Source organism: Puma concolor, chromosome C2, assembly GCF_028749965.1.
Source record: "Puma concolor isolate L17-30 chromosome C2, mPumCon1.1.hap2, whole genome shotgun sequence".
Lineage (NCBI taxonomy): Eukaryota > Metazoa > Chordata > Mammalia > Carnivora > Felidae > Puma > Puma concolor.
Genome location: NC_141675.1, coordinates 61,137,742 through 61,155,163, shown reverse-complemented (window position 1 = coordinate 61,155,163; position 17,422 = coordinate 61,137,742). Strand labels below are relative to the sequence as shown.

At 39.0% G+C, this 17,422-nt stretch overlaps 1 protein-coding gene across 2 annotated transcripts in view; it reads left to right on the top strand.

Annotated features, from left to right (window-relative positions):
- WDR49 (WD repeat domain 49) overlaps window positions 1-17,422 on the top strand; it is a 153,736-nt gene that overhangs the window by 68,441 nt on the left and 67,873 nt on the right. For both annotated transcript variants that reach the window (XM_025913596.2, XM_086674666.1), the window contains exon 7: window positions 3,802-4,035. In XM_025913596.2, the coding sequence (XP_025769381.2) occupies window positions 3,802-4,035 (234 nt within the window). The remainder of the gene's footprint in view (window positions 1-3,801; window positions 4,036-17,422) is intronic.

Sequence of the window (17,422 nt, the reverse complement as noted above, 5' to 3'; positions counted from 1 at the left end):
TTACCCTATACGTGAAGCATAATTATTTCTATAAGATGTTTGAAAAAGTTTCATAAAATGTCATTGTGGATTTTATGAGATTTGCAATTGGGTGAATAACGATGCAGAAGTGAGGCAAGTTTTTATGGGGTTCTATATTCTTGGATATTATCCTAGCTGATGAACTCCACCAATGAGCTGGATAAATAGTTATTAGCTGAGCCACAATGTTCAACAAATTAAAAAAAAAATTATTGAACATCTATTATGTCTCATGGGATATGTGGACAAATTAGGGAGGAATTGTCAATATAACTGAATTAGGATTCAAAACTATATTGTCATACTTGGAAACTTTGAACAAAAAGTAGGAAAATCCTAGTCTTAGCTTAAAGCATCAGATTTTTGAAGGCAGGATGGTAGACGTCTGGCTTGATTATTTGTTCGTGGGAGTAAGATTTAAGAGTTTTGCACAGAGCCTCAAGGTAAGCAAAATTCCTGATGGAGTGACTTAATCACGATGCAAAAATAAGTGACTTGAAAGCGGTCACAGCGCCTGTAACAGTGTAGAACACACCTGAAATACTGGATCCATTCTGAGGATTTGTCTTACATTTTGATGAGTAGAGAGACACTGTCTTAAATTGATAACATGATAATTGTTGTGTAAGTATATTATTTTAAAGTATCACAACCAGTAGGGCCAGAAAAAAAAGTTTAGATTGGGAGGAATGAGAAGGGAGAAAGAGCATGTAAGCAATGCCTTTTCATTCAAAGGAGAGTCATTTGATCAATATGTGATATTTACACACACACACACACACACACACACACACACACTGCTATTATTTGGTGTCATGGAGAAATCCATGACTCAGGAAGAGTTAAAGAAGGCTGTCTCCAAGTAATAAAAATTTAAAAGATAATTTTAAAAAGGCTGTCTCTGAGGAGTAGGGCTTGAGGTTTAGAGGGATGGGGGATGGGCTGCGAATAAAGCCCTCCAGTGCTATTGGATTTCACACCGTCAACATATCCAACTATGGTTTCAAAAGTTGAAAAAATCTGAATGATGATCCTCCCCTGGAGAGAAAGTGCAAAGACTGAGAGAATCAAGAGGCTGCTATGGATCAGTGAGTTCTGATGTTAAGATGGTTGAAGGAACTGGGATCATTTACCATGGACAAGAAGTGTTAAGAAGAGGCTTATGATAAGAGACTCTTAAAAACTGAGAGCAAATTGAGGGTTGATGGGCGATGTGAGGGAGGGAAGGGTAGGTGATGGGCATTGAAGAGGGCATCTTTTGGGATGAGCACTGGGTGTTGTATGGAAACCAATTTGACAATAAATTTCATATATTAAAAAAATAAAATAAAATAAAATAAAATAAAATAAAATAAAATAAAAAGAAGAGACTAATGTAGATGTAGGAAAAGAGGGTAGAACCAGAAGGTAGAAGAGAATATCTCTGGGTGAATGTACATAGTAGATACCACAGGGACTTTTAACCTGCAGATTCTGAGTCTATACATACGTTTGGGAGATGCGCGTGTCTATACACTAAAAGAAATTATATGAAAGATTCTGTATATATATATGGGCATATGCATTTAGGAGGAGGGGATAGACCATCATTTTGAACAGATTTTATTTTCCCGAAAGATTATATGATTTAAAATAGGTTAAGGGACACCTGGGTGGCTCGGTCACTCAAGCCTCTGACTCTCAATCTCAGCTCAGGTCATGATCTACAGTTTGTGAGTTTGAGCCCCACATCAGGCTCTGTGCAGACGGCTCAGAGCCTGCTTGGGGTTCTGTCTTTCCTCTCTGCCCCTCACCTGTTTGTGCTCTCTCTCTCTCTCTCTCTCTCTAAAGATAAAATAATGTACTTTAAAAATAAATAAATAAAATAGATTAAGAACTGAGGTGTCTGGGTGGCTCAGTCAGTTAAGCGTCCAACTCTTGATTTCAGCTCAGGTCATGATCTCATGGTTCGTGAGTTCAAGCCCTGCACTGGGCTCTGCACTGACAGTGTAGAGCCTGCTTGGGATTCTCGCTCTCTCCCTCTTTCTCTGTTCTTCCCCCACTTGTGCTCTCTCTCTCTCAAAATAAATAAACTTAAAAAAATAAAAATAAGTTAAGAACTACAGGGTTGCCTGTAAACACTCATTTAAACAGAGACCGTTTTTTATCAATAATTTAGAAATCTTACATCGGATAACACAGACTAGTTTATTTGAAAGAACCCTTTCTGCTCTCAGGTTCTAATATTTACACGATGAAAAAAATAATAAAATACACTTAATAATAAAAGCATTTATTGAACACTTTTTACATGCTGGTTATCATACTAAATGCTTGACACGGGCTCTGGTTCAATCTTCAGAGCATTGGATGAGTTAGGTACTACATCAAAACCTCAGACAGACAAATAAACTTGTTAGAGGTCACCGTAGAATAAGAGGCAGAACCAAGATGAGAACTCAAAAAGTCTAACTCTCGCTGTTAGATGCTGGCCTGCTCGCATCTTTTGGAGGGACTTTTCACCGTCTTCACTGTGACTCTCCCTCACTGGCCTGCGTTAATGCTGTTCCATGAGTGAGAACAGCAGCGTGTATACCTGCAAAGCTGCTCTTCCTGTTTTCTCCCGTGTTTGTCTCATTCTGTCTGCATGTCATTTTTGTGCCTTGTTTGTCTGTGTTTGAATAAGAATCTGATGTCTGTGGTTTATGTGAACTTGAGTTCACTTAATACCGAGTCTTTTATTTCACACGCATACACAATATATATGTATGTATATACTATGTAGGTCATATGCTATACTCTATAGCTATAAGAGAGGTTAATATGTACATACAATGTGTAACAACTATATAAAAAGTGTTATATATAATATTGCATATAGGAGAGAGAGAGAGAGACTCTGTATTACTTTTCATTTGCTATTGTAACAAATAACCACAAACTCAGTGGCTTAAAACAACACAGATGCATTTGTGTTCTGTAGGTTAGAATCCCAGCATAGGTCTCACTGGGCTAAAATCAAGGTGTTGGCAGGACTCTTCCTTTTTGGAAGCTCTGGGGGGAATTAGTTTCCTTGCCTTTTCCGGCTTCTTTGGCTCATGGCCCCCTTCCTCCATCTTCAAAACCAGCAATACTGGATGGAGTCCTTCTCATACCCCATCACTCTGCTCTCCCTTATGATTACACTGGACTCACCCATAGCATCCAGGGTAATCTCTCCATCTCAAAGTCCTTAATTTATTACACCTGGAAAATCCCTTTTGTCATGCAAAACAACATATTCACACACTCCAGGGATTAGGACATGGGCATTTGGGGGGACTATTATTTTTGCCTACTACAAGCACTTGCTAAATACAACATCCTTCTGGGGATTGAGACAAAACACAATTCTTCCATGCAGAAGATTACAAGTGAGGAGACATTTGGGGTGCTTGGGTGGCTCAGTCGGTTAAGTATCTAACTCTTGATTTTGGCTCAGGTCATGACCACACGGTTGTGAGACTGAGCCCCACATTGGGCTTTGCTCTGGGCGTGGAGTCTGCTTAAGATTCTCTCTCTGTCTCTCTCTCTCTGTCTTCCTCTCTTCCTCCCCCCCCAGCCCCTCCCCCCACTTGAGTGTGCTCTCTCTCACTCTCTCTCTCTCATGTCATATGTGCCATATGTTACAGTATAAATAACTGTAACACTGTGGAGGAAACAACTATCTGCTCTGGGTTGAGAGTGAACTAGAAAAGATTTGGGCTAAAAGGCTACAATTATTCTTGACATGTTCATATGACTTTGTCACTTTTTAACCAGGTTTTGAGACTCTGGGATATTCAGCACCAGCTGCCCATCCAGAGGATAGCTTGTTCTTTCTCCAAAAGTCAGGACTTCAGATGTCTCTTCCACTTTGATGAAGCACATGGACGACTTTTCATCTCGTTTAATAACCAGCTCGGACTGTTGGCAATGAAAAGCGAGGCTGGCAAGAGGGTGAAGAGTCACAAGAAAGCAGTCACTTGTGTTCTTTACAGTTCAGTCTTGAAGCAGGTAATGATGCTCCTCTGTCACTCTTCTGACACGTCCCCATGTCCAGAGGCTCATTTCCTTAATTCAGTGTAAGGCAACTGAGGACAAATAGGAAAAAAAAAAAAAAAAACCAAAATGTGGGGAAGAAATGATTTAACAGCCATGTGCTTTTCTGCAATAATGTGTGTTCAGGTGGAATTGAAGGGTGATTTCCTGTCCAGCCCGTGACCACAGCAGCACAGATAGAGTTGTAAGGAATTAGGATAGTCCGACTAAAACAAACACAACGTGTAATATAATTGAGCTTCTGTTCGTCGCTCGCTAGTTTGGGTCTTGGTGCCAAATGCCAGTGAACCTGGCTGTAAAGTTCTCTTTTATGAGCACCATCCTCCTGGATCTCCGCGGAAAGTTCTGAAATATGCATGAAATGTAATTAGCAGAGATCCATTTTGCCAGGCATATTTTACACCAGCGGCTCACAGTGGCAGCCCGGAATGTATTCCTAATAAAATGATTCAGTTAAATGTGGCGCCACTTGGTATGCAGCGCCAGCGGCGTCTGTCTCCCCGCTACTTTAATGACACTTTGCAGCCTTTGCTTACGGGATCGCCACCTGCATGTCAATGAGGACGCCCTTGCTCCTCTGGAGCAAAGATGCCGCGCGGACCCCAGGCCTTCCGAGAGGACCAGCGTGCGGCGTCGTGGAGGGAGAGGCACCGGGGAAGTTTAGCCTGCTGCCGTGATCACCTCAGGCCTGATGGTAGCTGCACAGCAGGAGCGGAGCAGAGAGCTGGTATCCAGCTTGCGGCCAATTAAACAGTAACTCCAACCCGTCCTCCCTTCCCCTCCGCAGAAGCTTCTGCGCTCCTGCTGAAATGAATGGTTCGGTTTTTGTGCAAAGGGGTGGAAAGCCCTTTGTTGGTAATGAGTAGTGTGCCGTGTCAGTACTTTAAACACTCTGTTTTCTGGTTATTGTAGGAGATAAAAATCCTTTACAAAACAATCCGTTTCGAATTCCATCTGCGGGGAACATTCTCCCGTAAATGTTTTACTGAAGTTTATGAAGGCAGCCAGTTAATTCGGCTCCCTGGTGGCCGCTGAGAGATGTTATTTATTTCCAGGAGAACATTTTGCTAATTGGGATCTGCAAAATTAAAAAGCCAGGTCTGTACGTGGATGTGAAGATCTTATGTTGTCTCGCCATTAGAGGAGCAATCTCCCAGGCGGAATTCAGGAAACGGGACACGAAGATGAGGCATCTCCCATTTGGGATGTGAAGATAAAGCCAAGATAGCGGAAATACAGGCGAATTGCAGGGAACAATAGAACACGCACATGTGGGGTACGAAGCGGGAAGAATCACTGTACGGTTGAGTTGGGTGTTCACACCTCTACTTATTTTTGCTGTTAGCAGTATAAATAATTAAAAGCATTAATATGTATATAAAGCCCATAGAACCGTCCCTAGCATACGTGTTTCGGAACTATAGCGGCTAGGCTACAGAGAAACACTTTAATGTGGCATTACATTTATAATTATAAACATGTATTGCAGTTAAGAGCAAAGAAAACAAAGTCACCCACAGTCCCATCCCCCAGTGAGAATGTATCATTTCAGAGTAATTAGACCAAGCAAATAAAACAGTTTTGAACAAGTCCAGGTGCCAGGAATGAGGAGTCAGATTCCTACACTCCCGTCTCTTCCTTCCAGTAGCTCGGGGAGATTCAGGTCCAGACCATCTTGGTGTTCACTGCTAAGCAGGGGCTCAATTCAGGATTGAGGGATGGAAGAAGGGAAGGCAGACACATTACTAATTCACACCTTCAAGGTGGAATACAGTAAAACGCAGTACAGATGAGAGCAAAGTGCTGTGTCCACGGCGGGTGGTCAGTTCTGCCTGGGGCTGGGCTGGGTGACAGAATAGAGCCCTGAAGTCTTAGAGTGGGACTCTGTAAAAGGGGAAGGAAGCAGTTCCAGACAGAAGACACAGCATGAGCTTTCAGAGAGCCTCCCGTACTCACAGGACATTTTTTTTTTTTTTTTCTTCAACAGGGAGAGGATTTATTCTGGTGTTTGGAGGTACTTAGCAAATGTTGTGGGAGTTGAGGCAGTAAAGGGTGTTTACGGCCAGATGTGAACGTCATTCACTGAATGTACCACAGCCTGGTCTTGGAAAAATAAAGCATGGACTTGAGTTTAAAACAGCAATTTTCGGGGTGCCTGGGGGCTCAGTTGGTCACATGTTCAGCTCTTGGTTTCAGCTCAGGTCATGATCCCAGGATGAGGGAATTGAGCCCTGCATCGGGCTCTGCGTCGAGCTCCATGCTGAGTATGGAGCCTGCTTGGGATTCTTTCTCTCCCCCTCTCTCTGCCCCTCCCTCCCTCCACTAAAATAAAAACTAAAAAATTAAAAAGAAAAAACCAGCAGTTTCACAGTGTGACCTCAGACCCCTGAGGGAGCTCAGATTCTTTCAGAGAATCTGCAAGATCAAAACTCTTTTCATCATAGGGGCGCCTGGGTGGCGCAGTCGGTTAAGCATCCGCCTTCAGCCAGGTCACGATCTCGCCGTCCGTGAGTTCGAGCCCTGCATCAGGCTCTGGGCTGATGGCTCAGAGCCTGGAGCCTGTTTCTGATTCTGTGTCTCCCTCTCTCTCTGCCCCTCCCCCGTTCATGCTCTGTCTCTCTCTGTCCCAAAAATAAAATAAAAACGTTGAAAAAAAAATTAAAAAAAAAAAACAAAACTCTTTTCATCATAGTAGTAGTCATTCGCGTTTTTCATTATTGTCTCCTGAGTGTATACTGGGGTTTTCTAGAGGCTGCGTGAGGGGTGATGACATCATTGCTCTAATGGCTAAAAGAATATAAGCTTTTGTATTCTTGTGTTTTCAGTTTCTCAGTTTAAATTTCTAATATGGTAAATACATAGTATATTTATCTTTGTCTCTGTCTCCCACATAAACTAAACCTGTTTGGATTCTTCAGTAATTTTTAAGAGCCTTAAGGGATCCCAAGATCCCTTTGAATGAGAGAGAGAGAGAGAGAGAGAGAGCGCATGCATGGGAGGGGCAGAGAGAGAGAGAGAGAGAGAGAGGAGAGAGAGAATCCCAAGCAGGCTCCACAATGTCAGGGAAGAGTTAGACAAGGCGCTCGGACCCATGAACTGTAAGATCATGACGTGAACCGAAATCAAGCATTGGACACTTAACCAGCTGAGCCATCCAGGTGCCCCCAAGATCTAAAGTTTTTAGATCTGCTGAGTTAGATCAGAGTTCAGGGTCCAGCAGATAGCTTAACATGTCTAAGCTTCAGTTGATTGACTCTTAAAAATGTATGTCTTGTGGCGAGGGTGTTGGGCGATGGAGGTGGGGAGCATAGATGGGCAATTGGCAACAGCACATATCTCTGCAGCATTGCTTTGCTATAGCCTGCCTCTTAGAAACAGCCAGCTTTATCAAGGCTCCCCCAGCCCCCTATACCTCTCAGGCTAAATGCTGGTGATTTATGACACTACTATTCTTAAACTTCTTGCTATTCCTTAATCTTTGTTTTAACCATGTGCATGTGAAAGCAAGATGTTAGGAGGATTAGAATGGAGGAGGGGATCCTGAATTGGGTTTATCCAGGAACACCACTTTAGGAGAGGTAGTTGTTGATCCTGCCCCTTCTCTCCTCACTTCCTGCTCATAAACGTTCATCCCCAGAGCTCCTCTTGGGCCTCTCGGCTCCCGGAATCTGCAGGGACACCCCACACTTACCTCTCCCCTCTCTGAGTGTTGCTCACATTTCTAGTTGTTTCCAGTCAAACGCTTAACTAAACTCCAATTTTTCTCTCCTCCTTTGATTTTGATGTAAGGGGAAAGATCCTTCCATTCCACTTCTGTATCTCCCTACAACTCCTTAGACTCTCCCGAGCATCAAATACATCTCAATTGCTAGATTTGGTCAGATATCACCCTTTCTCATTCCAGGTTCAAAAGGAATCCAGGCTTTTTCAGTCCACAGGAACTTGTTCTTTGGTTATCTGGTTTGGTGGGGTTTTTTGTTTTTTGTTTTGTTTTGTTTTGGTAGACTTTCTCTTTGAGTTCAATGAAAACCTCCCTTTCTGTTGTCATTTTAATGCGTTGCCGAAGCTTTATTAGTATTTCATTCTCTTTGGACTTCGGCAGAGACCTGAAATAATCCCTGTATTAAAGCAACTGGGCGCAGCTCTGCGACTTTTCTTTATCCACCTGCCTTTTGGTATCGTTGTACCCTAATCTAAGAAAGTGATGTTATACCCTGCAAAATCTTTTAAAAGAAACCACATGCTTTACCTCACCCGGCAAAGATTGCCCTCACAGCTCACAGCAGAACAAGTTGGGACAGGATGAAGGAGTCCCTGGAATGCTGAATTTTGAAAGAATCAAAGGAACTCAATATCCCCGAGGCAGTTCTAATGAACTGTCTTTGCACCGAGTTCTTAAATGGGGCTTTTATTAAAAACTCATGAGGTTAGGAAACTTAAAAAAAAATGTATTTGTAGGACTCCTATAAACTGGAATAGATAAAATTTCTGAGTGATCACTCTGGCTCTCATCCTAATGATGGGGGTTTATGTTGTTTTTGTAAAATATGGTGATGTTTCAGTTTGTCTTGCATCTAGGACATATTTATAGTCAGACTAGATATTTAGGCATCATTGCATTTAGGCAGAGAACGATATTAACTATTTTTTATTATTTAAATAACTTTGCTTTGTAAAGCACTACATGTTTATTATAAGAAATTAAAACAATGCAGTAAGCTCAAATAAGGAACTAAGTATTGCTGAAATACCATCAATATGTTCTAAATATCTCTGTGTGCATAGAATATTTTATATAAATATGGTTCCGTAAGCTTCTTTTTTATTCTATAATATATTGGAATATATTTCCTTGTACCTAAGTGTATGTAGATCTACTAAATCATTTTTAAAAAGCAGCACAGTATCCCTGTGTGTGTATCATAATTTACTGATCCATTTGCCTTGATGAGAATTTTGCTATTATGAACTTTTTTGTGCATAAATATATTCACACTCATGACTTTATTTCTCTAGGGTAAAATCTTAGGAATGAAATCTAGGTTAAAATATATGCATATTAGATAATTTGATACACAAATTGCCTCCCAGAATCTTACCATTTTACCCAGTCTCCAAGAGTAAGCATATTAATCACATGCATGGTTATGTAAAGAGACATGTCCGCGGCTGCCTGGCTGCCTCCAGCAGGACCCTTGAGATCATTGGTGGGGTTCCCACGTCTCAGCATGGGATGTTGACTTGGAAAATTTGAAGACTAGACCCTCTTCATATTAGCCAGAGTGGTGCTCTTTATCGAGGACCACCTCTTGTACTATCACAGCAAGGCATAATGCCAAATCATTCATTAAAAATGGGGCTGGAGCCTGGGTGGCTAGGTCGGTTAAGCATCCGACTTCAGCTCAGGTCATGATCTCGCGGTTCGTGGGTTTGAGCCCCACATCAGACTCTGTGCTGACAGCTCAGAGCCTGGAGTCTGCTTCTGATTCTTTGTCTCCCTGTCTGTCTGCCCCTCCTCCACTCGTGTTCTGTCTCTCTCTGTGTCTCAAAAATGAATAAGCATTAAAAGTTTTTTCTTTTTTTTAAATGGGGCTGGACTATAATTTTTTAGTGACAGTGTACATCTTGTCCTCTCTTCTGCACACCATTTTTTGGGAATTGAGATATTTGAGAATCTAACCAATTCAATTGGTAGTTCCCTTGGTAATTGTAAATCTGAGCAAAGGGAAGTGGACAAGCTTGAGGGAAATTTATCTCTGCCTTACAAGACATTATACCTCTTTAGTGCTTGTATTCAGGTCAAAGCCAAGGAGTTTCTCTTTTGAACATAGCTGGATGAACACTGATGAAAACTTTCTCCTTGCCTGCCTTATTTGCTGGACTCCAAGTGACCTTCCTTTTATTGACACGGCTCTTCTTAAGTGGTCAGCTTGAGGCTGTACTTGGTTACATGTCAATCCTGAGGCCATGGGCTCTGGTCACCTGTTGGAGACATGAGGAGTACCCTCGTCTTAAGGTTACACCAAATCATATATATACACATATGCACATATGCATATTTAAATGTCATTAACCTGGAAAGAATAACACATTTAAATGTTACAAAACTCAAAAGGATGTTGAGTGAATATTTCAGTGAAAATTTCCTCTTCTCCATCTCTACCCACTCCGTTTCCTTCCCTCGAGGCAACCAGTTTTGACTTTCAGGAACTACCTTTAACCGCTATTCTATTCATACACAAGGAAACGTATATACTCACTTTTAAATATGGATAGATTTAATTCTTAATATTTAAGAATTTATGTTATTTTAAATGCTGTTTACACAAACGATAGCATATTGTATGCACAGAAACACTGTTCTGTACATTGATTTTTCACCTAACAATACAGCCTAAAGATCATCTTATCTCATTACCTAGAGTAGCCTCTTACTTTGTTACAGTTGCACAGTATTCCATTACATGGTTGTAACAAAGTTTTTTCGTCAGCTTTTACGGACATTTTTTGATTTCAGTATTTTTATATTACAAATAACGTAGTAGTTTTCAACCTTGAACACACAGATTTTAGCACTAGTGAGGAAATATCTGTGGAATAAATTCCTAGAGCTGAAATTATGGAGTCAGAGAGTATTTATGTCAGTGACCTTGATGGATATCGTCAAATATTCTCCATAAAAGCCACCCTTTCCTCAGCCTCTCTCAACATCACAGTCTCAGCCTTTTTTAAAAAAGAATTTGTTTTTTTGAACAACACTTTTAGGTTCACAGCAAAATTGAGTAGAAAGTACAAAGATATCCCCGTAGGCCCCCTGTCTTCCCACACTCATACCCTGCCCCACTATCCACACCCACCACTAGAGTGGTACATTTATTGCAAATGATGAACCTATACTGACACATCATTATCACCAAGTGTAACCACAGTTTACATTAGGGCCAATCTTGGTGTAGTACATTCTGAGAGTTTACACAAATGTATAATCTCATGTATCCACCATTATAGCATACAGCCTTTTCAGTTTGGCTTCTATCAGTAATATGCATTTATGTTTTCTCTATGTATTTTAATGGCTTGAGCGATCTTTTTTTTTTTTAAATGTTGAATGGTGTTCCATTGTATAGATGTTCCACCGTTTATTTATCCATTCACTTACTGAAGGACATCTTTTTTTTTTAATTTTTTTTTAACGTTTATTTATTTTTGAGACAGAGAGAGACAGAGCATGAATGGGGGAGGGGCAGAGAGAGAGGGAGACACAGAATCTGAAAATAGGCTTCAGGCTCTGAGCAGTCAGCACAGAGCCTGACGCGGGGCTCGAACTCACGGACAGTGAGATCGTGACCTGAGCCGAAGTCTGACGCTTAACCGACTGAGCCACCCAGGCGCCCCTTTTTTAATTTTTTTTAATGTTTATTTTTGAGAGAGAGAGAGAGGAGAGACAGAATGCAAGTGGGGGAGGGGCAGAGAGAGACAGAGACAGAATCTGAAATAGGTTCCAGGCTCTGAGTTGTCAGCACAGAGCCCAACGCAGGGCTCAAACTCACGAACCATGAGATCATGACCTGAGCCCAAGTTGGATGCTTAACCGACTGAGCCACCCTGGCGCCTCTTACTGAAGGACATCTTGGCTGTGTCCCTGTATTGGCTATTATGAATAAAGCTTCTGTAAACTTCCATGCATAGGCTTTTGTGTGGTCATGAGTTTTCAACTCCTTTGGGTAAATATCAAGAAACATGTTTGGGAGCTAGTATGGTAAGAATATGCTTAGTTTTGTGCCTCCCAACATGGCTGTACCAGTTTGCTTTCACACAGGCAATAAGAATGAATGATCTTACTGCTTTACAGCCTCATCAGCATTTGATGTTGTCAGTGTTCCAGACTTAAGCCATTCTATTGGAACGCATAGTGTGTACAATAGATGTATAGTATCACATTATTATTTTACCTTGTATTTCCCCAATGCCATATAATGTGGAACATCTTTTCATATGCTTATTTGCCATTTGTTTATATTGTTTGGTTAGGTGTCTGTTAAGATCTTTGGCCCATTTTTTTAATTGGATTGTTTTCTTGTTGAATTCTAAGAGTTTTTGTATATTCTGGATAACAGTACTTCAACATAAATGTCTTTTGAAAATAATTTCTCCAAATCTGTGCCTTACCTATTCATTCTCTTGACAGTGTCTTTTGCAGAGCAGAAATTTTTAAATTTAATGAAGTCCAGCTTATCCGTTTTTGTCTTTCATGGACCATACCTTCAACGTTTTATCTAAGAAGTCATTGCCAAACCCAAGGTCATTTAAATTTTCTCCAATGTGTCTTCTCGGCGTTTTACAGTTTTGTGTTTTATGTTTTTAGGTCTGTGATCCATTGTGTTGGTTTTTGTGAAGGGCGTGAGGTCTGCGTCTAGATTCATCTTCTTACATATGGATGTCCAGTTATTCCTGCACCATTTGTTGGAAAGACTATCCTGTCTCCGTTATACTGCCTTGGTTTCTTTGGCAAAGATCAGTTGACCGCATTTATGTGCATCTATTTTGGGGCTCTTTTTTCTGTTCCATTGATCTAGTTGTCCATTTTTATGCCAGTATTATACTGTGTTGATTATTGAAGCTTCATGGTAAATCATGAAGTTGGCAGTGTCAGTCTTCCAATTTTGTTCTTTTCCTATAATACTGTGTTAGCTCATTTGGGTCTTTGGTCTCTTTATGCAAAGTTTAGAATCGGTTTGTCAATATCCACCAAATGACTTGCTGGGATTTTTATTTGCATTGCATGGAATATATTGGTTAAGTTGGGGAGAACTGAGACCTTCACAATATTGAGTTTTCCTATCCATAAAGTATGGAATATCTCCATTTAGTTAGTTCTTTGATTTCATTTATCAGAGGTCTGTAGTTTATGTCATATAGATCTTGTTCATTTTTTAAATTATACCTAAGTATTTAATTTCAGTAACTGCGAATGTAAATGGCATTGCAGTTTTATTTTCAAATTCTACTTTTCATTGCTGCTTTATAGGAAAATGATTGACTTTTATATATTAACCTTGTATCCTGCTATCTTGCTGTAATCACTTTGGTTCTAGGAGTTTTTTATTTATGCTTTCGTATTTTCTGCATAGAGGATCATGTCATCTGTTAACCAAGGCAATTTATTCCTTCTTTTCTAATCTTTATACCTTTTATTTCCTTTACTTGTCTTAGTGAGTTAGGTAAAGTTTCTAGATGATGCTGAAAAGGAGTGATAAGAGGGGATATGCTTGCCTTGTACCTTAGTATGGAAGCTTCGTGTTTCTCACCATTAAGTATGATATTAGCTCTATGTTTTTTGCAAGTACTCTATCAAGTGGAGGAAGTTTCCCTCTACTAGTAGTTTACAGATATATATATATATATATATATATATATATATATATATATATGTATATATATATACATATATGTATATATCTATATATCTATATATAGATATTTTTTTTTTTTGATAGAGACAGAGAGAACGAGGGGGAGCAGGGGAGGGGCAGAGGGAGAGGGTGAGAGAGAATCCTAAGCAGGCTCCCCCATCACAGAGCCTGACAACTGCGAGACCTCGATCTGAGCCACAATCAAGAGTCAGTCACTTAACCACCTGAGACACCCGAGTACCCCAAGTATACTGATAATTTTTATCATGAATAGGTATTGGATTTTGTCAGATGCTTTTTCTGCATCTATTAATATGATCACATGATGTTTCTTCCTATCAATGTGATGGTTTGCATTAATTGATTTTTAAATGTTGAAGCAGCCTTGCATAGCTGGGATAAGTATCACTTGGTTACGCTATGTGACCTTTTTTATGCATTGTTGGATTTGATTTGCTATTATTTTGTTACGTATTGGTGCATCTATGTTTATAAGACATATTGGTCTGTGGTTTTCTTTTCTGCAATGTCTTTGGTTTTGGTATTTTGTTTGGTTAGGGTGATGCTGGCCTCATAGAATGAGTCAGGAAGTATTCCCTCTGCTTCTATCCTCTGAACAAGACTATAGTAAATTGGTATCATTCCTTCCTTAAATTTTCATAGAATTCATCAATGAACCCATTCAGCCTGTGCTTTCTGTTTTGGAACATTATGTGTTTTTAACTTTTTTTAAGTTTATTTATTTATTTTGAGAGAGAGAGGCAGGGAGGGGCAGAGAGAGAATCCCAAGCAGGCTCTGCGCTAACAGAGCGGAGCCTGATGCAGGGCTAGAACTTCATGAACCATGAGATCATGACATGGTTATGAGTCAGGCGTGGTTAAGAGTCACGCTTAACCAACTGAGCCACCCAGGTGCTCCTGATTTAGAATATTATTAATTATACAGATTCATAGAGGTACATGCACCCCAATGTTCACAGCAACCTTGGCAACAATAGCCAAACTATAGAAAGATTCCAATTGTCCATCGACTGATAAGTGAATAAAGAAGATTTGGTACATGTATACAATGGCATATTACTTGGCCATCAAAAATAATGAAATCTTGCCATTTGCAATGACATGGATGGAACTAGAGTGTATTACACTAACGAAATCAGAGAGAAACGAATAAATACCATGCGATTTCAGTCGTGGAATTTAACAAAATAGATGAACATTTGGGAAGAGGGAAAAAGAGAGAGGGAAACAAATCATAAGAGACTCTTAACGATAGAGAACAAACTGAGGATTGATGAAGGGAGGTAGGTGGGGGATGGGCTAGATGGGGGATGGGCATTATTGAGGGCACATATGATGATGAGCACTGAGTGTTGTTTGTAAGTGATGAATCACTGAATTCTACTGACACCAATATTGCACTGAGTGTTGACTAACTCGAATTTAAATAATTTTTTTAAAAAGGCACATTATTAACTATTGATTTAATTTTTTTCACTGATATAAGCCTATTTGGACTTCTCTTATGTCTATTTTTTTCTAATATGTCTATTTCTTGTGAGAATTTGGGAAGATTGTGTATTTAAATAAGTTGGCCCATTTTGTCTAGGTTGTCAAATTTGTAGGCATAGAGTTTTTATAGTATGTATTCCTCTATTATCCTTTTAATGTCTATGGGATCTTTAGTGATGTCCCCTCTTTCATTTCTGGTATTAGTGATTTATGTCTTCTCTCTTCTTTTTTTTTCTTACTTAGACTAGCTAAAGTTTTACTGATCTTTTCAATAAAGGTTTTGGTTTCACTGACTTTATTATTTTTTGGTTTTCAGTTTCATTGATTTCTGCTCTAATTTTAATTTTTCTTTTCTTCTGCTTTTAATTGCATTAACTTTTCTAATATATGCATAAATTTTCCTCTAAGCATTGCTTTCTCTGCATCCTAAAATTTTTATTTGTGTTTTAATTTAGTTAATATTTTAAAAATTCTCTTGAGAGTTTCTTTGACCTATGTGTTATTTAGAAATGTGCCATTTAATCTCCAAGTATTAAGGGATTTTTCTAGTTACCTTTCTGTTGTTGATTTCTAGTTTAATTTCACTGTGGCCGAAGACCAGACATTGTATGATTTTTATTCTTTTAAATTTGTTTAAGGTGTGTTTTATGTCCCAAAATATGGGGCATATTATTTTGGTGAAAGTTCCATACAAGCTTGAGAAGAATATGTATTTTGTCATTGTTGTATGAGGTAGTTTATTTTATATTTGTATCCACTTGATTGATGATATTGTTGCGTTCAACTATATCATTACTGATTTTCTGCCTGCTGGTTTTGTCCCTTTCTGAAAGAGGAGTGTTGAAATCGTCAACTATAAAAGTGGATTAATGTATTTCTCCTTACAGTTCTATCAGTTTCGCCTCCTGTGGTTTGATGCAGTTTGTTAGAGTCACACCCATTAAGGAATGTTATGTGTTCCTGGAGACTTGACCCTTTATTATTATTCCCGTCTTCATCCCTAATAACCTTCTTGCTCTAAAGTCTGCTTTGTCTGAAATTACTATAGCTACTCCCACGTCCTTTTCATTTGTGGTAGCATGGCATATCATTCTTTGTCCATTTTACTTTCCATCTGAATGTATTTTTATATTTAAATTGAGTTTCTTTTATACGACATATAGTTGGGTCTTGATTTTGTTATCCACTCTGACAATCTGGCTTGATTTGTTCATTTAGTGCATTTAGATTCAAAGTGATTATTGATATAGTTGGATAAATAGCTTTCACTTTGTCACTGTTTTCTATTGGTTGCCCTCGTTCTTTGTTCCTGTCTTAATCTTCTGTTCCTTTTCTATGGTTTTAATTGATTCTATTTCCTCTCTTTTTTTAGCATATCAGTTACATTTTGCTTTTAGCTTTTGAAAAATGGTTGCTCTAGAGTTTTCAATGTACGTTTATAACAGATCCAAGTCCACATTCACATAATCCTATATTACTTTACAAGTAGTTTTCATGCCTTATAATAACAAAATAATCTAATTCCTCCCTCTTTCCCCCTGTATCACTGTTGTCATTCATTTCCCTTTATATTAGCATATATCTCTATATAATCATGTATGTATACAGAAGCATACATAATTTAGTGCATTGTTGGTATTATTGTTTTGATTGTTAGATCAAATTAAGATCAATTAAGAACAAGAAAAATAAAAGTTTTTATTCTACCTTTACTTATTCTTTCTTTAATGTTTTTCCCTTTTGGTGTAGATCCAGTTTTCTGACTTTATTTTCTTTATCTTTAAAGATCTTCTTTTAACATAGTTTGAAGGTAGGCCTACTGGCAACAAATTCCTTTAGTTTTTGTTTGTTTGAGAAAGTCTACTTCTCCTTTATTTTCAAGGTTATTTTCACGAGATACAGAATTCTAGGTTGGGAGGTTTATTCTCTCCACACTTTAAATATTTCACTTGACTCCCTTCTGGATTGTGTTTTCTAAGGAGAAGTCAATTGTAATTCTTATCTTTATTGTTCCTTTGAAGATAAGTTGTCTTTCTTAGCTGGCTTCTCTTAAGATGTTACCTTTGACTTCACTAGGCCTAGGTGTTGCTATTTATTTATTTATTTATTTATTTATTTTTATTTTTGTAGCATTTATTCTGCTTTGTGTCACATGAACTTCCTGAATCTGTGACTTGGTACCTGTCATTAATTTGCCAAAATTTTCAGTCATTACTGTTTCAGGTATTTCTTTTGTTCCTTTTTTTTTTCTTCTCCTACTTGTATTCACATTGTGTGAATATTATACCTTGGGTAGTTGCCCCACAGTTCTTGAATACTGTATTTTGTTTTTGTTTTCAGTCTTTGTCCTCTGCCTTTTCAGTTTTCAAGGTTTCTACTGATAGATCCGGAAGCTCAGAGACTCTTTCCTCAGCCAC